This window comes from Brachyhypopomus gauderio, chromosome 7 (genome assembly GCF_052324685.1).
Source record: "Brachyhypopomus gauderio isolate BG-103 chromosome 7, BGAUD_0.2, whole genome shotgun sequence".
NCBI lineage: Eukaryota > Metazoa > Chordata > Actinopteri > Gymnotiformes > Hypopomidae > Brachyhypopomus > Brachyhypopomus gauderio.
In genome coordinates this window covers 24,097,495-24,119,136 of record NC_135217.1, presented here as the reverse complement: position 1 = coordinate 24,119,136, position 21,642 = coordinate 24,097,495, and the positions used below count along the sequence as shown (strand labels likewise).

Genomic DNA, 21,642 nt, shown 5'->3' with positions numbered 1-21,642 from the left:
ACCCCTCCTCTCTCCACCCACCTCCTTCTTTCTCCCCAGCCTGAAGATGGAGGTCCAGTCTAAAGGACTGAAGCAGCACCAGCAGTACCATAAGAAGCTTCTGGCAGCCATGTTGTCTCAGGACTCTTTTGACTCCCTGCCAAGCCCCGCCCCCTCTGTCACTGAGGACGAGATGGAGGACGATGATGAGGCGATGGAACTGCTGGGTAACACGCACACACACACACACACACACACACACACACACACACACACACACACACACCTCTGTTGACTGTCACTCTCTCACTGCACTGTAAAACACAATCAAAAGCAATCGTATGTACCATCACGCATATGTATTCCAAACCCAATGGCATGTGTGCTTTGTGTGTGTGTGTGTGTGTGTGTGTGTGTGTGTGTGTGTGTGTGTGTGTGTGTGTGTTTGTGTGTGTGTGTGTGTGTGTGTGTGTGTGTGTGTGTGTGTGTGTGTGTGTGTGTTTGTGTGTGTTTGAAGTGCTCGAATTGTAACTGATTGTCAAGCATCATTTGAATTTGGAATGTCATTTGATTGCTGGAGCGTATCAGACAGACAGTGTAAGTCAGACAGACAGTGTAAGTCAGACAGTGTAAGTCAGACAGACAGTGTAAGTCAGATGGTGTAAGTCAGACAGACAGTGTAAGTCAGACAGACAGTGTAAGTCAAATTGTGTAAGTCAGACAGACAGTGTAAGTCAGCCAGACCGTGTAAGTCAGAGTATGAGCACCACTGCCACAGAAGCACTCTCTCCACATGAGCAGTGTATGCATATGCATGTGTGCGTCAGTATGTGTGTGTGCCTGTGTGTGTGTGTGTGTGTGTGTGTGTGTGTGTGTGTGTGTGTGTGTGTGTGTGTGTGTGTGTGTGTATATGCCCACGTTCACCCTGAGAGTAACTACACTCCAGAACACTGGTGTGTTGTCCTCACACACCTAACAGAGTTTATGCAGCAAATTGGCTTTGGTTGGAATTGAAGCTGTTTGTCCTCTGAGGGGAAGCTAGTCAGATAAAGCTATCTCACTGAAGTCCTGTCCCACAAAGGATGAGATTATGAGATTAGCGCCATATCAGAGAAAGGAAGAGAATAGAGTGGGCAGCAGAGAATGAGAGAGGAGAGAACAGCTCCAGACGTTAGAGATGTTTAAAAAACACCAGCCTTAAAGAACACCAGCCTTAAAGAACACCAACCTTAAAAAACACCAACCTTAAATATATGCTTAGAGAACACCAGCCTCAAAGATATGTTTTAAAACACCAACCTTAAAGAACACCAGCATTAAAGAACTCCAAACTTAAATATATGCTTAAAGAACACCAGCCTCAAAGATAAAAACACCAGCCTTAAAGAACACCAACCTTAAAGAACACCAGCCTTAAAGAACACCAACCTTAAAGAACACCAGCCTTAAAGAACACCAGCCTTAAAGAACACCAACCTTAAAGAACACCAGCCTTAAAGAACACCAGCCTTAAAGAACACCAACCTTAAAGAACACCAGGCTTAAAGAACACCAGCCTTAAAGAACACCAACCTTAAAGAACACCAGCCTTAAAGAACACCAGCCTTAAAGAACACCAACCTTAAAGAACACCAGCCTTAAAGAACACCAGCCTTAAAGAACACCAACCTTAAAGAACACCAGGCTTAAAGAACACCAGCCTTAAAGGACACCAACCTTAAAGAACACCAGCCTTAAAGAACCTCATCCTACAAGGCATGAAATTACCCTTGGAAACCAGGAAGACAGGAAATGATGGGCAGGTAAAGGATAAACAGGTAAACTATAGACAGGTTGATGACAGACAGGTAAATGAAGAGCAGGTGTTATATGGCTGTTGTAGAAACACATCTGAGACAGGTTGGCCAGGGAAGAGAGGGGTAATTTATTCATTTTTTTTCATTACAGATTATAAATTAACCCAATATTTAACCTAATTCAAAGTATTCCTATTTTAAAGTGACACAATCTGCTTACTTTGGAATACTTTTAATAACCATTCTGTATTATCAATAATATCAGAGCACTGGTCCCTGTAAGAGACAATGAGTGATGTTCTTACACTCACATTAATATGTTTTGTTTTTATTATTATTACTGTTATCGGGGTGGTTTATTATAACTGTCACTTTTTCATATTCATTTCCTTATTTATTTATATTTTTTGTTCTATAACCTTTGCAATTGTCATGATGTTTCAACTGAACAATATTTGCTTTGCACATTATTAGTCAAATTGTGCCTGGTATAGTCATGCCAATTAAATTACCTTGGATTGAATTGAGAGAGAGAGAGAGAGAGAGAGAGAGAGAGAGAGAGAGAGAGAGAGAGAGAGAGAGAGAGAGAGATATATGAACAGATAAGTCAGAGGGAGAGACAGACAGACAGAGGCAGAGAGACACAGACAGGTACAAAGGCACAGACAGGAGGTATATGAATGAGTGGTGACCAGGAGAGGCTGTCTGTGTCTGTCTGTCTCTGTATCTGTCTTTGTGTCTCTCTGTCTCTCTCTGTGTCTGCCTCTGAGTCTCATTACTGAAGTGCTGATGCGCCCGCACTGAGTTGCCTGTGACGTTCACTCTTGTGTATCTGTGTGGTGACAGTGCTGCCGCTTGCTCAGTTCAGACACACCTCACGCTATAGCGCTGACGCTGTTCCCTGAACACACGCTGCACACCAGCTACTGGAGCGATGGGCTTAGTCTGCCCTCTGCTGGAGAAAACTGCACACTACTTGGTCTCTGTCCTTTTTATAAATATTGTTGGAGTATGGATATTCCGTTATTTTTATTTTATTTTATTTTTTGTATTTTTAAAAAATATTTTAGTTGTATTATGTGTCTTATTTTTGTTTTGTAAATGGATCTCCACCAGAACATCCATATTTCTCTACTCTCTACTCCATATTTCTCTACTAGAAGGATGGAAAGAGAAGTAAAAAGTTCTCCAATGCTCACTGTAAGAGAATTCAATCAAATGGTAGCATCTTGGGGTCATGAGGTCTCCAAAACAACCATCAGGGGCTATCTCCATGCCAACAAGCTGTTTGGGAGGCATGCACGGAGAAACACTCATAAGCATAAATGGGTGGAGTTTTCCAAGCTGTACTGGGATTTTAACTGGGGCTTTGGTCAGATGAGACCAAGATAGAGCTTTTTGGCAACAAACTCTCTAAGTGGGTCTGGCGTATCACCAAGGAATGCGTACCCAGAAAAACACCTCATGCCGGCTGTTAAGTATGGGAGGATCTGTGATGCTGTGGGCCTATTTCTCCTCCAAAGGACCTGGGAACCTTCTAAGGATACATGGGATCATGAACTCAAAATATCAGGACATTTTGAATCAGAATCTGGTGGCATCTGCCCAAAAGCTGAAGATGGGTCATCACTGGGTCTTTCAACAAGATAATGACTCTAAACATGTGGCCAAATCTACTCAAAAATGGTTCACAAGGCACAAAATCAAGCTCCTCTCAGTAGAAAACCTGTGGGGTGAGCTGAAGAGGAGAGTGCATAGGAGAAGGGGTGTGTGTGTGTGTGTGTCTGTGTGTGTGTGTGTGTGTGTGTGTGTGGTTGTCTCATTCTCTTTCTCTGTTACTCTGCCTTTCTTTCTCTCCCTCAGACTATGCTAACTGCACTGTGAATTGGGAGTTTAATGGGTTCCAGTGTAGTTGAACTGGGCTTCACACTGTCTTTTCCTGTTGTGATTTCATATGGTTACTGGTTCTGGAGTCTGCTAATGTACTTTTCTGGCCAACAATTTAATAATCTGTAAAAAAATATATATATTTCATGAAATTGTTCTATGATTGTTCTAATGACGAGGGTGGGGGCGGGGTGTCTCATGTACACCCTAGGTTGTAAATCTCAGTCCAGTAAGATTAACTCTACAACACTTGTTGGAATTATATGGGAAGTGTCGGGGCAGAGGGAGGGGAGAGACCCCACTCTGTAACTCTGCTGCCCTGAAGAACTAGCATGTCCTACAGGGGGCGCTGTAAATCATCTAATAAATCACTTGACAGTCTGGCCAATGGCCTAGTGTAAGACCATGGAGGACTAGTGTAATATCATAGAGAACTAGTGTAAGCTCATAGAGGACTAGTGTAAGGTCAAAGAGGATTAATGTAAGGTCATAGAGGACTAGTGTAAGGTCATAGAGGACTAGTGTAAGGTCAAAGAGGATTAATGTAAGGTCATAGAGGACTAGTGTAAGGTCAAAAAGGATTAATGTAAGGTCATAGAGGACTAGTGTAAGGTCATAGAGGACTAGTGTAAGGTCAAAGAGGATTAATGTAAGGTCATAGAGGACTAGTGTAAGGTCATAGAGGACTAGTGTAAGGTCAAAAAGGATTAATGTAAGGTCATAGAGGACTAGTGTAAGATCAAAGAGGATTAATGTAAGGTCATAGAGGACTAGTGTAAGGTCAAAGAGGATTAATGTAAGGTCATAGAGGACTAGTGTAAGGTCATGGAGGACTAGTGTAAGGGCATGGAGGACAAGTGTAAGGTCATGGAGGACAAGTGTAAGGTCATGGAGGACCAATGTAAGGTCATAGAGGACAAATGTAAGGTCATAGAGGACAAATGTAAGGTCATAGAGGACTAGTGTAAGGTCATAGAGGACAAATGTAAGGTCATAGAGGACTAGTGTAAGATCATAGAGGACACATGTAAGGTCATAGAGGACTAGTGTAAGGTCATAGAGGACACATGTAAGGTCATAGAGGACTGGGACTGGGCTTCTGTCTGTCTGTCTGTTTGTCTATATGTCTGTCTGTCTGAGCACAGCACCACTCTACTGTGGGCGTTTTGCTCCCCTCCCTGATGCCAGCACACATTTCAAAAAGAGACACAACAGTTGCCAAAGCAACTGTCTAAACAAACAGCCTGGGTGGTGCAGGCTGGTGATTGGCTGATGCAGCATGTACAAATCTTAGTACTGGGGTCAGACTGGGGTCAACTCAACATTTGGCCTGTTTGAGCAGCGGTTTTATTACATTGTGTTGTAATTATTCTAATTCATCCCATTAAACAAGAAAGTATGGTTTACTGGTGGTCTTACACTTTAGTTTATGTCCAAACGTGGTGATGTCAAAAGTTCTGCAGTTTTCTTTATGAGAAGTTACAATTCTCAAAGATAACTTATACAGTCTGGCAAGTCACATGACTGCTGCTGCTGTCATGTCTGCTGAAGAGATAACAGGAAGATCTCTGATCATGACAGTAGAGTGATTGTTTACCGGAATATACTTTATTATCTGCAGACAAAGACCTCAGTTAGTCTTATCAGTATGTGTGTTTATCTGTGTCCTGTTTTGATAAAGCGTTACGCCACCAAGCCAACAACCAGAAACAGCTGCTGTCTGTGCTGATGAAACCGTAGCCAACAGTTACATACCAGGTTTGTCCTTACAGTATAAACAGAAAAGCAGATAAATCATGGTGAGTTAGTGTCGTCAGCTGAAGAGATGATTATTAAGAGATGATTATTTCAGTGAAGAATATTACAGAAAATTAAGTTGTACTCTGTTTTTCTTCAGTACTATAAACTCTCCATAAATATTGACATCTCCACAAGGTGGCGGTATTGTAGCTGTGTGATTGATCACAGTCTGACTGGCCACATTTATTGAAGGTGGATGAGTTTATTAAAGGTGAATTACTGAAGGCATATGGACACTTACATTGTGTGGGGACATGCATGTATTTATCAGTCTGACAGTATGGGATTCGACTCCATGACCTCGGTGTTACACTAGCTGTCCTAGCTGTTCTAGCTCTCTTAGCTGTCCTAGCTGTCCTAGCTGTCCTAGCTCTCTTAGCTGTCCTAGCTGTCCTAGCTGTTCCACAGGGCTACGTGGGCACTTGTTTACTGTTGTTTTGCTGTATATGCCCTGACATTCTCCTCGTATTGAAGTATGTGAACTACTTGTGCTGTGGGGATGTCTCATGTTCAGCCTTCACACTGTGAATCACAGTTTTACCTTGAATTGTCCTTCATCAGCAACAATTTCTCCTCTGTCTGGATCAACCTCTATGACACTGGAGCTGAAGGAGAATGAAGAGGTCATCACTGAGAGGCTCACATCAGATATGAGCTGGAATTACTGCAACAGGCCCGTATTGTTTTTATTGCAAAGTCAAACAAAATTCATTTGCCCCACAGTTTCTCCCTTCAAAGCCTTGTGTGAGTGTGTGTGTGTGTGTGTGTGTGTGTGTGTGTGTGTGTGTGTGTGTGTGTGTTTGTGAGGATCAACTGCCGTACTTGAGCACAACGCCCCTAATAGAAGACATATGTGAAGTGTGAGCCCAGAGTGCATGTGCCATCTCTGGGTGCGGTGCAGTGTGGGTGCAGTGTGGTCTGGGTGCAGTGTGGTCTCGTCTGGGTGCAGTGAAGTGCTGTCTGGGTGCAGTGCGGTCTTGTCTGTGTGCAGTGTGGTCTTGTTTGAGTGCAGTGCAGTGAAGTGCCGTCTGGGTGCAGTGAAGTGCTGTCTGGGTGCAGTGTGGTTTTGTTAGGGTGCAGTGAAGTCTCGTCTGGGTGCAGTGTGATCTTGTTTAGGTGCAGTGTGTTCTCATCTGGGTGCAGTGTGGTCTTATTTGGGTGCAGTGAAGTCTTGTCTGGGTCCAGTGTGGTCTTATTTGGGTGCAGTGAAGTCTCGTCTGGGTCCAGTGTGGTCTTATTTGGGTGCAGTGTGGTCTCGTCTGGGTGCAGTGTGATCTTGTTTAGGTGCAGTGAAGTCTTGTCTGGGTCCAGTGTGGTCTTATTTGGGTGCAGTGAAGTCTCGTCTGGGTCCAGTGTGGTCTTATTTGGGTCCAGTGTGGTCTTATTTGGGTGCAGTGAAGTCTCGTCTGGGTCCAGTGTAGTCTTATTTGGGTGCAGTGTGGTCTCGTCTGGCTGTAGTGTGGTCCCGTCTAGGTGCAGTGTGGTCTTGTTTGGGTGCGGTGCAGTTCCATCTTCAGGATACCATGTGGTCCCCACACCATGGTCAAACAGTCTGAGACTTAGTCTGTGAATTATTAATATCACATTGGCATTTCTGATACTGATATACAGGTTGCCTTGTGCAAAAAATGGGCCTTATAACATTTTAATCTTTATTGTGTGCTATGAGCATCACAGCTGTGACACTGTCTGTGTTTTGATATTCATGGCATTAAGAAAGCCTAAATCGTTTGGTCAACCACACGTATGCTGCACTGTTGGGTTTGGAGATATTTGGCGTGTTGGGAGCTGGGAAGTGTTTTCTACTTACTGGTGTTTTGTGTGCCGTGTGCATGGTGCTGGTGGATGTTTCTTGCTCCACCCTTTTCCACAGAGCAGCTAAGCGTCTCACTGCTTGTCTCACTGCTTGTCTCACTGTGTCTCACTTCCTGTCTCGGTGCCTGACATTCATTAAGCAACACGGAAAGTTGTGTGCAGCACGCAGTCCAAACGCCCTCGGCTGGCGCTGTTTCTGGGGCCAGCGTGAGTGATTACAGACTGGAATTCTTCTCATCACTCCAGGCTTTGTTAGGACAGCATCGCTGGGATAGTTTCCACGCCGACCCCAGAGCACCTCCCCACCCCATGGTTCACTCTCTCCATTAGACTCTGTGCAGCACGTGACACCCCAGCAATGTCTGCCCTACTCACTATGAAGGGCTCAATCTACACACACACACACACACACACACTTGCATAAGCATAGATACACTTGCACGAGCATAGACCCACGTACAAGTATGGCCATGTTGGCTTATCAATAAAGGCTCTCTATGGTGCTGAGGTATTCTCTGCAGGCTGCCTCTACTCCCTAAAGCAGAGATACAGGCAATATGGGCAAACAAACAAGCTCGTTGTCAACGAGCCTTACAGGAGAGAAACATTATGCCACTTCATTCAGACCCGCAGAGGGTCACCAGAGCATACGGACCCGACAACAGCACTGAGGATCTGCTTTCTGCTGATGGTTTGTTTGCTGATGACTGATAGCGTGTCAGGCAGAACGCTGCGGCCCACCGTGGTTCTGCCCGTGTTTGCCCTGATCCTTTTACGCTTATTGAGTATCAGGGTCATATCAGGATAAGGCTGAACTGCACCAGGCGTCTCCGTTTGGCTTCAGTGAAACGTGATTGTGATTGTGGACATAAACACTCTTCATGGCACAACCCACGCCTTCCTCTCCTGCTCATCTTCAGGATGTAAACGCATCTACACCTGAAGTAAAACAAGTAAACAGAAACTGAGCTTATTTCGTAATCCTAACCCTAACCCTTAACTGGCCTAATGTCATAATCCTAACCTTAACCCTAACCCTAATCCTAACATATTTAAGCAGCCCTTGTGCAGCCGTTTCCTGTGGTTGTTTTCTCTTAGCTGGGTTGCTGGCTGAGGAGCTCCTGAGCTTCTTCACTCGGCTGCCATTATCGAGAAACTAGCAATTCCAAGCCCACATAATAGTGGCATTATTCAGAACTCTCTGGGAAAACACATACAGGAAAGGATGTGAACAGAGGCTCTAACCCTAAACCAGGGCTCTCAAGTCTCACGCATTGAGCGTGTGACACACGCATTTGACCCTCTTCACACGCTCACACGCCACACTTCCGATTTCACACGGCGAGAAAAAAAAATCTAGTTTATTTACCTCCGATCCATATGTTGCCCTCCACTGGCGATCGATCGCGATATACAAACCCCCACCCCGCTCAACAACTTACGTTCGCCACCCCCCCCCTGCTCAACAACTCACGGTCGCCACCCCCCCCCTGGAGATCTAGAGATCTGGCCCTGTGTGTGTCCATGTGTTGGACTGAAATTTATTATTTATTTAGATGTTTAAAATAAGGCAAGATCCTGTAAATAACAGCAGAACTGTTTTGATTCAGTTTTCTTTTTCCATGTCAGTCTTATAGATAGGAGAGAGAGACAGACAGACAGAGGGAGAGAATTTTCTGTGAAGTTCAACAGTATGCACTGTGCAATGTGTATGTGTATGTGTGAGTGTGTGAGGGGGTGGTCTCTGGCTCCCACACACCCTAGCTGGAATGGTCTCCTTAATGATGAATGAGTATTTCACAGACTCTGCTACAGTCTCCTAAACCACACACACTCACATGCCTAAACATGTATACACAGCACATGTATACAAGCACACGCACACACACACACACACACACACACACACACACAGGTTTACACACAAGCCTACATATATACATACATGTGCATGCACACACATATACACATACACACACAAACACACAAGCCTACAAGTATACATATTTACATGTACACACACAATGTAGCTGATGGGCCTACATATTCACACACACACAAGCCTTCACATGTACATACACACACACACAAGCCTACATATGTGTACAGACACACACACACCCACAAGTCTACACATGTACACACACACACACACACACACGCGTGCCTACACATGTACACATACACACACACACACACACACAGGGTGCAGCTGCGGAGGCATGTTTTTGGATGCTTACAGAAGTCTAATTCTTCATTCCATTTGATAAGGCATTTCCCATTAGACCACACTCCCATTAGACCGATGTGTTTGACATGACATGGCAAACACACCAGTGTAGGGAGGGGAGAGGTGTGAGGTTGGAGAGGGGTGAGAGGGTGAGGGGGAGAGGAGTATCTTTTTCAGCTGCTGCACCGAAATTATGGAATGACCTTCCAATGTATATTAGACAGGCTTCTTCACTGTCCATTTTTAAAACTCATCTTAAAACCTACTTTTATTCCTTGGCTTTTAACCCAGTATGAGACTTGTGTTGTTATTGTTTTAATTGTGTCATTAGTAATTTTATTAGTATTTTAGCATGTTATAGTTGCTGTTTTTTACCATATAATTAATAATCTTGTCTGTTTTTACATTTACTACCTACTCTGTAAAGCACTTTGACCCAGCCGAGGCTGTTCTGTAAAGGGCTATACAAATAAAGTTGAGTTGAGTTGAGTTGAGTTGAGTATGGTGGGAGAGGGGTGAGGGGGTGAGGGTGAGAGGAGTATGGTGGGAGAGGGGTGAGGGGGTGAGGGGGAGAGGAGTATGGTGGGAGAGGGGTGAGGGGGAGAGGAGTATGGTGGGAGAGGGGTGAGGGGGTGAGGGTGAGAGGAGTATGGTGGGAGAGGGGTGAGGGGGTGAGGGGGAGAGGAGTATGGTTGGAGAGGGGTGAGGGGGTGAGGGGGAGAGGAGTATGGTGGGAGAGGGGTGAGAGGGGTGAGGGTGAGAGGAGTATGGTGGGAGAGGGGTGAGGGGGAGAGGAGTATGGTGGGAGAGGGGTGAGGGGGTGAGGGTGAGAGGAGTATGGTGGGAGAGGGGTGAGGGGGAGAGGAGTATGGTGCGAGAGGGGTGAGGGGGTGAGGGTGAGAGGAGTATGGTGGGAGAGGGGTGAGGGGGTGAGGGGGAGAGGAGTATGGTTGGAGAGGGGTGAGGGGGTGAGGGGGAGAGGAGTATGGTGGGAGAGGGGTGAGAGGGGTGAGGGTGAGAGGAGTATGGTGGGAGAGGGGTGAGGGGGTGAGGGGGAGAGGAGCATGGTGGGAGAGGGGTGAGGGTGAGAGGAGTATGGTGGGAGAGGGGTGAGGGGGTTGAGGGTGAGAGGAGTATGGTGGGAGAGGGGTGAGGGGGTGAGGGGGAGAGGAGTATGGTGGGAGAGGGGTGAGGGGGTGAGGGTGAGAGGAGTATGGTGGGAGAGGGGTGAGAGGGGTGAGGGTGAGAGGAGTATGGTGGGAGAGGGGTGAGGGGGTGAGGGGGAGAGGAGTATGGTGGGAGAGGGGTGAGGGGGTGAGGGTGAGAGGAGTATGGTGGGAGAGGGGTGAGGGGGTGAGGGGGAGAGGAGTATGGTGGGAGAGGGGTGAGGGGGTGAGAGTGAGAGGAGTATGGTGGGAGAGGGGTGAGGGGGTGAGGGGGAGAGGAGTATGGTGGGAGAGGGGTGAGGGGGTGAGGGTGAGAGGAGTATGGTGGGAGAGGGGTGAGGGGGTGAGGGGGAGAGGAGTATGGTTGGAGAGGGGTGAGGGGGTGAGGGGGAGAGGAGTATGGTGGGAGAGGGGTGAGAGGGGTGAGGGTGAGAGGAGTATGGTGGGAGAGGGGTGAGGGGGTGAGGGGGAGAGGAGCATGGTGGGAGAGGGGTGAGGGTGAGAGGAGTATGGTGGGAGAGGGGTGAGGGGGTTGAGGGTGAGAGGAGTATGGTGGGAGAGGGGTGAGGGGGTGAGGGGGAGAGGAGTATGGTGGGAGAGGGGTGAGGGGGTGAGGGTGAGAGGAGTATGGTGGGAGAGGGGTGAGAGGGGTGAGGGTGAGAGGAGTATGGTGGGAGAGGGGTGAGGGGGTGAGGGGGAGAGGAGTATGGTGGGAGAGGGGTGAGGGGGTGAGGGTGAGAGGAGTATGGTGGGAGAGGGGTGAGGGGGTGAGGGGGAGAGGAGTATGGTGGGAGAGGGGTGAGGGGGTGAGAGTGAGAGGAGTATGGTGGGAGAGGGGTGAGGGGGTGAGGGGGAGAGGAGTATGGTGGGAGAGGGGTGAGGGGGTGAGGGTGAGAGGAGTATGGTGGGAGAGGGGAGAGGGGTGAGGGGGTGAGGGGGAGAGGAGTATGGTGGGAGAGGGGTGAGGGGGAGAGGAGTATGGTGGGAGAGGGGTGAGGGGGTGAGGGTGAGAGGAGTATGGTGGGAGAGGGGTGAGGGGGTTGAGGGTGAGAGGAGTATGGTGGGAGAGGGGTGAGGGGGTGAGGGGGAGAGGAGTATGGTGGGAGAGGGGTGAGGGGGTGAGGGTGAGAGGAGTATGGTGGGAGAGGGGTGAGGGGGTGAGGGGGAGAGAGGGGGTGGGGGGAGAGTGTTGAGGGGGGAGAGGGTTGCTGCTAGGGGTGTAGTGTGTGAGTTTGTGTGCGAGAGTATTACTGCTGGGGGTGTAGAGTAGTGTGAGTCTGCGAGGGAGTATTATGCTGGGGGTGTAGTGTACCGTGAGTGTGTGGGTGTGTGAGAGTATTACTGCTAGGGGTGTAGTGTACCGTGAGTGTGTGGGTGTGTGAGAGTATTACTGCTGGGGGTGTAGTGTACTGTAAGTCTGTGTGTGAGTGTATTACTGTTGGGGGTGTAGTGTACCATGTGTCTGTGTGTGTGAGAGTATTACTGCTGAGGGTGTAGTGTACCGTGAGTCTATGTGTGAGAGTATTACTGGTGGGGATGTAGTGTAGTGTGAGTGTGTGTTTGAGAGTATTACTGCTGGGGGTGTAGTGTACCATGTGTCGGTGTGTGTGTGAGCGTATTACTGCTGGGGGTGTAGTGTACTGTGAGCCTGTGTGTGAGAGTATTACTGGTGGGGGTGTAGACAAAAGAACAAAATGTTACATGTTTCCTGTCTAATCGTAATACATAGTACTACATGTTATGATTAGTCCAGCACTACCTGTACTATAGTACTATATGTTATTAGACCATAACTGACTGGAATTCCATACTACATGCTATGATTACTACAGTACTATACTCTAGAGGTGTATTCAACTAAGGATTTTCATAGTTGAATCTGATTAGTCAGATTTTCCCTTTAGTCGACTAATAGTCGAATCAGGGTTTTTTTTTTATTTAGAGCACCTTAAACGGATCGCATTCTCATTCAGGACTTTTTTTTCACTTCAAAGTAAAAGCCTTTGCAAACAACAAAAAAAATGTTTATAGGCCTACTTGCCGAGACGCACCGCGACAAGACGAGACGAAACGACAAACGGCTGAACTGTTTTTTTCGCCTTACGCGTTTTAAATGGTATGCCATGTTGGTTGTTGTCGTGCGAAATGAAAGATGTTGATGACATAACTTGCAATTTACTTTGTTTGATTCATCTTTATCTTTTTCAAAATACTTTTGAAGTTTTTTTTTGTAGCCATTATAATCTCTGCAGATGTAGCGTGTTCATTTGGATTGTGCAGGGTGTGATTTATTAATGTGTAGTAAGGAAGATGACTATTGTTAATGCACACACATTATTTTAAAATATTTATTAACAGAAATTAGGATGATTTTATTTGACAAAAGGCTATATATAACGAAAACAAAGACATTTATGTAACAACTAATGCTTAGCACCCCCATGCAGTTAGAATGGTACATTTGACTATGACGTTCGTAGTCGACTAGGGGGTATAGTCGACTATAGTCAAATCAGCGACTATTGCAGGTCACCCCTACTATACTCTAAGATTAGACTATTATTGACTAGACTTCACACATAAAATTGATTTAGCATATTCATAGCATTCACCAACAGGAAGCAAACAGTTATGGACCTTCTGGTTCAGTTCACTTAGAGTTGATCTCGTGTGGTTGTGTCCGGCTGATCCATCATCAGCCTCTGCTCCTTGTGAAAGGTAAACACGAGGCAGGTTGTAAAACAAGTCAGTCATCACCTCACTGCTTTTTCTTTCCCTTGCTTAATATACTTAACTTTTATTTTCAGTTTCCTGTGGTTGTATTCATTTCATAAGACCTTTTGACCATTCTAAAGCAGCCGGTGGATTGCGACCCATCTCACTGTCTCTCTGTCTGTGTCTCTCTGTCTGTCTCTCTGTCTGTGTGTGTGGACTCAGAGGATCTGGATGATCTGCGGATGGAAGGGGTCACTGGCCTGGTGCCATCTGGCAGTAAATTCAGCCAAGGTCGTAGCTCCTACTGCCCTGAGCCTCAGGCCAAAGTCACCCTCAACATCTGCTCGAGGTGTGCAAGGTAAATATTTACCCATAGGCCAAGTGTCCTGCTGACACAAACCGAGCTCTTCCCACCAGACCAACACGTATTCATATACCCTGGAGCCGTGTGTGTGTGTGTGTGCATACTTTCATGACCACCAGGTGAACTATCAGATGCAGTGTACACACACTCCCCGTCAGTGCACACACTCCTCGTCAGCACGACTCTAGAATGTGTCAGCCTTTGTCACATGCCAGTGAAAGGCTCGTATCTAAATGCATCAGCTAGAGTGCATGTCGACACGCCCATCTACTTCCACTCACCTGAGTGAACACGAGTACTGATAAAGGCATCAGTAATACAGGCCCTGTGAGAGGCACTATTATCACTTTGCCTCTTCCCATCATTATCACTTTGCCTCTTCCCAACATGCTGGCTCTTCTGCAAGGAGAATAAAAATGAAATTCATGAAATCGACCACTTCTTTTGCCCTAGTGGGACTGCAGAGTGTCCTTACCCTTCCAGAGAATGGTACGAGAGGAACCGAACAGGAAACCAGACTCAGGCTTGTTGTACCTGTTTAAGGGTCCCCAGAGTACCAACCCTTGGGATGGCTGGAGTACCAAAGCCAAATGACAAAATATTCATTTGTGTGGACTTAACTCACTTAAATGAAAATGTGTGCAGAGAGAGTGCAGTGGAAGAAGCTAGAAGGGAAGGAACTGTTAGTCATTCTGATGACTTAGTGGCGTTTGGAGGCACTCATGAGGAACACAATGTATCACCATGTTATGGAGGCATCAATAATGAATGATATTGTCGGATGTGGAGGTCCTGGGACATGGGGCACGTACCCTGTACTGATGACACTCTGCCTGACCCAGTTGTTTAGGAAAAGCCCCCAAAGGCTTTACTGATGTCAAGTGATTTAAGGACATGGCCAACTAACCATGTTGGGAGGTTTTTCTCTCATGTTGCTGAACTGACAGATCCAATAAGAGAAATGCTATTAGCTGATAATGACTGGATCTGGGGCAGATAGCAACAATGTTTTGAACAAGCAATAATAATATGTGTTATTTATATAGCGCCTTTGTAATAATAATAATAATAATAATAATAATAAGTAATTTAATATAGAGCTGTAATGAATCAGACTCAGACAGAACGAGAGACAGGCACAATTGCAGAGAACACATGTTTATTAACACTCCTACTATCAGGAGGAGAACAAAGAAACATCGTACGGACAAACTAGAAACACGATTGCATTGAGCGTCTAGGCATCTCGCTGGAACAAAGAAAACACAACACTAAACAACGGTCTTCAGCAACAAAGGTCTACCCTAAAGGAAACACAGGGAGATAGACAATGGAAGTAGACTACAACAGCTTAGACATCTGCGGAGGTAACCACAACCAATATAAAGTACACAGCACAAGACAACAGGGGGTGGCAGGGTAGCGGTATTATGCGTGCTAATGTAGATATGTATGTAATCCGCATAACAGTGAAAGTGTAGGCCATGTTTGCAAATGATCTGACCAAGGTGCAACATATAAATAATGAAGAGAAGTGGACCAAGGACAGATCCCTGGGGCACACCTCGAGTAACTGAATCACTGCTGGATTTATGTTTACCAAGGGCAGCAAAATGTGATCCATTGGAAATATAGGAGGTGAACCATGCCAGTGCAATGTTAGTAGTCCCAATATCAGAGAGACATGAGATGGAAATATTGTGATTTATTGTGTCAAAAGCAGTGCTCAAGTCCAATAGAAGAAGAATACTTACAGAATCAGAAGAAAGAAGATCATTAAGAAACTGCAGCAGTGCCATCTCAGTGCCATACGGTATGACGAGGTTAAGAAGGAATGTAACTGAGAGGCTACAACCTTCTTCAATAGTTTGGCAACAAAGGAGAGGATGAAGATGGGACAGTAATTTTCAAAAAGTGCTGCTTTGTGTTTGTCTTCTACTTTTCTGCCGAGGGTGAATGGCTCCCACACAAAGGGCAAGAGAACTTTGGTTCTGACTACCACGCAAGAGTAAATGCTGGAGAAAATAGACAAATTTCCAAGCGCTTAGATAGAACATGAAATGTATGGGGACAGGCCTGAGCAGCTAGGTCAAAGACAAAAAGATAGCCATTATGTAGCTTGTGGTAAAGAGTCACAGTGAGAGTCATAATCAGTGTCAGTGTCCCTGAGCTCTGCTAATCATACCCCTACCTTTCTGTCCATGGCAACAGGAAATCTATTCCAGTGGAACGTTGATCATCATTACTTATGTTGGTCAGTTAGTATACTTGATACATTGAGTTGGTTTCACATATCTTCTGCTACAGCTGTGCTACAGAAACTCAAAGCTAAAGCATTTTTCTGTGAACTTTGGGGGTTAATAGTTATTATACATGTGATCTGAAGTTAGGGTTAGGATTTCAGAAATTCAATACAAAAAGTGAAACGCATATATTATATAGATTCATGACACAGTGATCTATTTCAAGTGTTTATTTCTGTTAATGTTGATTATTTAATGTTGATGAAAATGCACCTGTATGTAATGAAAAGCATGACTTTGTGATGTGATGACTTATGTTTAATTTAATACAACATGCAGTCGTGCTACTTAATCATTTAGTCATTTCAGTTACAGAAGAATTAGCCTGATGCTTTGCATTCCACATGAGCCTACCAGTTAAATGCACAGTACACAGAGCTAACCCTAATCCTATCCCTAATCCTAGTTCACCCTAGTAACCTGTATTTTTTTGAGCATGTGAAGGATGGGAGGTGGTTGAATAAATGACTCAGATTAACGGCTCTGACAGTAAAAAGCAAAGGTCGGATCTTCATCGCCCTCCGTAACTGCACACAGAAACAGCATGGGGTAGTAGCAGGAAGAGGAAAGGTCATCATTATGGAAATGTAGTGTCTGGTGATTTTGGGATTTAAGCCCAGAATCTTCAAGACACTGATAGTGTAGTATCCCCATCATTGTCCTTGTCTTCAATGTCTGAGTCATTGATATTATCACCATCGTTGTCCTTGCCAAGCACCAGTGTCATGGAGATGAACGGAAATCTGCTGGCGTCTTTTCATCAATCCGGTTGTTTGTTTTTTAACAGGCTGCAGGGGAACAGTCTGGCACTGACCTGCGAGGAGGAGTCCACCACCCCAGCTCTCCAACAAGCACTGCCCCAGGTGGCAAGTGAGTCCATATCTACTCTTGAACCCACTCACTTCTCATCATCTCTTCCATCATATTAGGAAGTAATGCGCAATGTGAACACAATGTCAAAATAGGAGACCTACTGAAAGTGGACACTCACTGAGTCAGTCCCTGAGTGCTATTGAGGAGACTCTCTAGCCCAGGATGGCTCAGCTTGATCTGTTTTGGGCTGAGGTTCCTGGTGGTGTGGGTTTCAGGTCAGCACGGTACTGCTGAATCTCCTCAGAGATCCAGAATGAACCACATGATGATCAACACCTGAGTATGGACAGAAGGGCATCATTGTCCCTGCCAGGGTCAGACCTTTGAGGTCAAGCTTCTGGGGGCAGATTTCTTGGGTCAGGCCTCTGGTCTACTCCATCACTGTACCTCTTGTTCACTTACTTGATGCCACACTGTGTTTGTGTGGAGGGAAAGGTGGGTTGATGCGTATGCATGGGTGGTATAAGACCTCTTGTTTCTGTGTTTGGGTTCTGGAACAGGTCCGTTACCAGGGATGACAGCCACTGTGAATGCAGCTGAACCAGAGCTACAGAGTGCCTCTCAGGTATCTGTCATGGCCACACCCCTCACCCCCCACCGTGCGGATATCACCTTTCATATCACCTTTCTGCTTTTGTTACTGTCTTTTCTGTCTGTGTGGTGCACTGGCCGAGGCACCCCACCCATGCCCGTCAGGCCACAGGATATGTTACCTCTTTGAACAATGCAAAGGGTCCACTTGTGTGAGAGCTGGGTTTGTGATTCCGGGACCGTCCGTGTGAGTATCAGGTCCACACTCTGCCGGGTTAGCTGGAGCTGGCCGAGGTTTCTTAATGACTGCAAACATCATTTTGTAGAGAGCAGAGAACAAGAAGGGACCAGGCCAGCTTCAGCTCTGGGAGTCAGGGACCAGACCAGACCAGCTTCAGCTCAGGGAGTCAGGGACCAGGCCAGCTTCAGCTCAGGGAGTCAGGGACCAGACCAGACCAGCTTCAGCTCAGGGACCAGGCCAGCTTCAGCTCAGGGACCAGGCCAGCTTCAGCTCAGGGACCAGACCAGCTTCAGCTCAGGGAGTCAGGGACCAGGCCAGCTTCAGCTCAGGGAGTCATGGACCAGACCAGACCAGCTTCAGCTCAGGGACCAGGCCAGCTTCAGCTCAGGGACCAGGCCAGCTTCAGCTCAGGGACCAGACCAGCTTCAGCTCTGGGAGTCAGGGACCAGACCAGACCAGCTTCAGTTCAGGGAGTCAGGGACCAGACCAGCTTCAGCTCTGGGAGTCAGGGACCAGACCAGCTTCAGCTCAGGGAGTCAGGGACCAGACCAGCTTCAGCTCTGGGAGTCAGGGACCAGGCCAGCTTCAGCTCTGGGAGTCAGGGACCAGACCAGCTTCAGCTCTGGGAGTCAGGGACCAGACCAGACCAGCTTCAGCTCAGGGAGTCAGGGACCAGACCAGCTTCAGCTCAGTGACCAGGCCAGCTTCAGCTCAGGGACCAGACCAGCTTCAGCTCTGGGAGTCAGGGACCAGACCAGACCAGCTTCAGCTCAGGGAGTCAGGGACCAGACCAGACCAGCTTCAGCTCAGGGACCAGGCCAGCTTCAGCTCAGGGACCAGGCCAGCTTCAGCTCAGGGACCAGACCAGCTTCAGCTCTGGGAGTCAGGGACCAGACCAGACCAGCTTCAGCTCAGGGAGTCAGGGACCAGGCCAGCTTCAGCTCAGGGAGTCAGGGACCAGACCAGACCAGCTTCAGCTCAGGGACCAGGCCAGCTTCAGCTCAGGGACCAGGCCAGCTTCAGCTCAGGGACCAGACCAGCTTCAGCTCTGGGAGTCAGGGACCAGACCAGACCAGCTTTATTATTTATACTCTTTGCAAATTGTCACAGTCTATGGGAAAATTCAAAGTTCAGTACCATTCCAAAGTTCTTCTAATGCATCCTCACTGATCTATTGGGAACAGCAGTTTTTATCAACTCAACAAGTGATAAACTGCAGCTCTCTGCAGTTGGTTTGTGGAAAGTGGCTAAGACAAAGAAACGTGGGACACCAGTGGACACTTCAACACAACAACAACCCAAAACACAAGGACAAATCACACAGAATTGGTGGAGAAATAGTTAGGACAAAAACATTAGCATTTTGCAGTGGCCCAGCCAGAGTCCTTCCCAATTACAGGAAGCGATTGATTGCTGTAATAGCCAATACAGGTTTTTCTTTTGGTTATTGAGAAGGTTATGACTAATTTTGGACATGAAACTTTATATTGAAATTTAAATAAAAGCTATTTTAGATTCTAGATGCCTCTTGTACATTATCTTATCATCTTCTGGGAGGAGCCTGTCATTTCCAGTCAAAAATAACCTTGTCAAAATTTGCCTGGAGTATGAATAATTTTGGACTTCACTGTACATATGAGATACATGATGACACTTTACAAGTAATGCATTAGTTAACATGAACAACACATGAAGTAACACATAACCAATAATTAACTAACGTTAAGTAAACATGTAACAGTTGTAGTTCCTGTTTTGGCTCTTTGTTGCACCTTTTTTGGTGTGACCTTAAAGGAATATATTACATTGTACTGATTTACCTACATAAGTAATGAGAACTTGGAAATATCCAGAATTTATCAGCATAGGAACTGAAGTGTGTCCATTCTGTTTTTAGTTCTTTAGTCTCTTTTGCTCCAAACTAAAACACTAAAGCTCTAAAAAGGTGTGAGCAACAAAGAAATAATGCATTACTTCACGTTACGTTAGTCAACACTTAATGTAAAGTGTTACCAGATAGATGGGTATGTATGTATGCTCTATGGGCGCACGCGTGCGTGTGTGTGTGTGTGTGTGCGCGGGCGTGTGTGTGTGTGTGTGTGCGTGCGTGTGTGTGTGTGTGTGTGTGTGTGTGCTGGCACTCAGGCCTTGTTACCATGACGGCATGCTGTTGGTGGAATTATGACCTGAACCATTTCACTCCATTGGTGTGGTGTGGTGAGCAGATGCAGGCAGGCTCCAGACTGTCAGGCAGGCTCCAGACTTGCTGGCAGCTCCAAGGGTATGAGGCCTTGTCTCGTCCCGACGATGTTCATCTGCAGTGGGGAGGCAAATCGCACCCACCCCCTCTTCCAGGCAGCTTGGGCTCCAAAGCCCCAGGGAATGCATATCATACAGTAAACAATACCATTCAGAGATGTTTAGCCTAGAGCTTGGCACACACACACACACACACACACACACCCACACACACACACACACACACACACACACACACACACACACACACACACACACACACACACACACACACACACACACACACACTAACACATTCATGCTGAGACATGCTCTCTTTACTTTGGCATGTGAGTTTTGGAAAGGAATGAAAGAAGCTTCAGGGTAGTAGAGGTTAAACAATGCCATGGTGACCAGACTAGTCTGTTCTGGACAGGTGAGTGCGATTGTTTCAGCTCACCTGCTGGTGCTCTTAAAAGCCTGACATGATTGTCTTCTGTGGGGTTGTGTTCTTGTCTTCTGTGGGGTTGTGTTCTTGTCTTCTGTGGGGTTGTGTTCTTGTCTTCTGTGGGGTTGTGTTCTTGTCTTCGGTGGGTTTTTTGTCTTGTCTTCTGTGGGTTCCACTTCTTGTCTTCTGTGGAATTGTCTTGTCTTCTATGGGGTTGTCATCTTGTCTTTTGTGGGTTTGTCTTCTTGTCTTCTGTGGGATTTTCTTCTTGTCTTCTGTAGGATTGCTCCTTTTGATCATTAAATAATAATAATAATAATAATAATAATAATAATAATAATAATAACCTTTATTTGTATAGCACCTTTCATACATACATGCAACTCAAGAGTGCTTTACATAATAAATAGAAGAAGACAAACATAATAAAATAATGTAATAAAATAATTTAATGGCAAAACTGTTAAAATAAACATAAATGTAATTAGGTAAAATAATGTAATGCAAATAACAAATAATAAACCTTTGAACTAAATTCTGATCTAAACAGGAAGGTTTTGAGGCTCTTCTTGAAGCTGTACAGAGATGAAATGTCCCCAGGAAGATAATTCCAAAGCTTTGGGCCATAGTGTCTAAAAGCACCCTCCCCAATCTTTATTTGGGTTTTAGAAATCACCATAAAATCACTGAAACATATCTAACAATCATTTCACTAATCATTTCACCATCACCAGAAGCTTCAAACCTATTCTAAAACTGACAGGTAACCAGTGCAGTGAGTGGAGTGCAGGTGTAATGTGATCCCTCTTTAGCCTGCGGGTCAGGACCCTTGCAGCAGCATTATGAACTTGCTGCGGGTGTGAAATGGATCTCTTTGGGAGAGCAGATAAAACTGTGTTACAATAAACTAGCCTTGATGTGATAAATGCATGGAAAAGTTTCTCACTATCAGCAAAGGAGAGGATGTCTCGGATTTTAGCGATATTTTGAAGGTGAAGGTAAGCTGTCCTGCATGTAGTCATGGTGTGAGATTTAAAGTTGAGCTCATTATCAAAAAATTACGCCCAAGTTCCTAACATATTGTTTGACCTTCACATTCATTTTATTTAAATAGGTCTGAACATCATTTCTTTGGGAATCACTACTAAGAACAAGAACTTTCTCTTTATTTAACTGCAATAAATTGTTAGACATTCATGTCTGTATATCATCTATGCACTCAAAACAATGAGCTAATTGATTATTAGGGCTTTAGG

The 21,642-nt window shown here is 45.9% G+C and overlaps 1 protein-coding gene across 2 annotated transcripts in view; it reads left to right on the top strand.

Moving 5' to 3' along the window:
- The window catches only part of c7h8orf34 (chromosome 7 C8orf34 homolog), a 55,613-nt gene that overhangs the window by 18,257 nt on the left and 15,714 nt on the right, over window positions 1-21,642 (top strand). For both annotated transcript variants that reach the window (XM_077012779.1, XM_077012780.1), the window contains exons 7-10: window positions 40-206; window positions 13,611-13,746; window positions 16,843-16,925; window positions 17,429-17,493. In XM_077012779.1, the coding sequence (XP_076868894.1) occupies window positions 40-206; window positions 13,611-13,746; window positions 16,843-16,925; window positions 17,429-17,493 (451 nt within the window). The remainder of the gene's footprint in view (window positions 1-39; window positions 207-13,610; window positions 13,747-16,842; window positions 16,926-17,428; window positions 17,494-21,642) is intronic.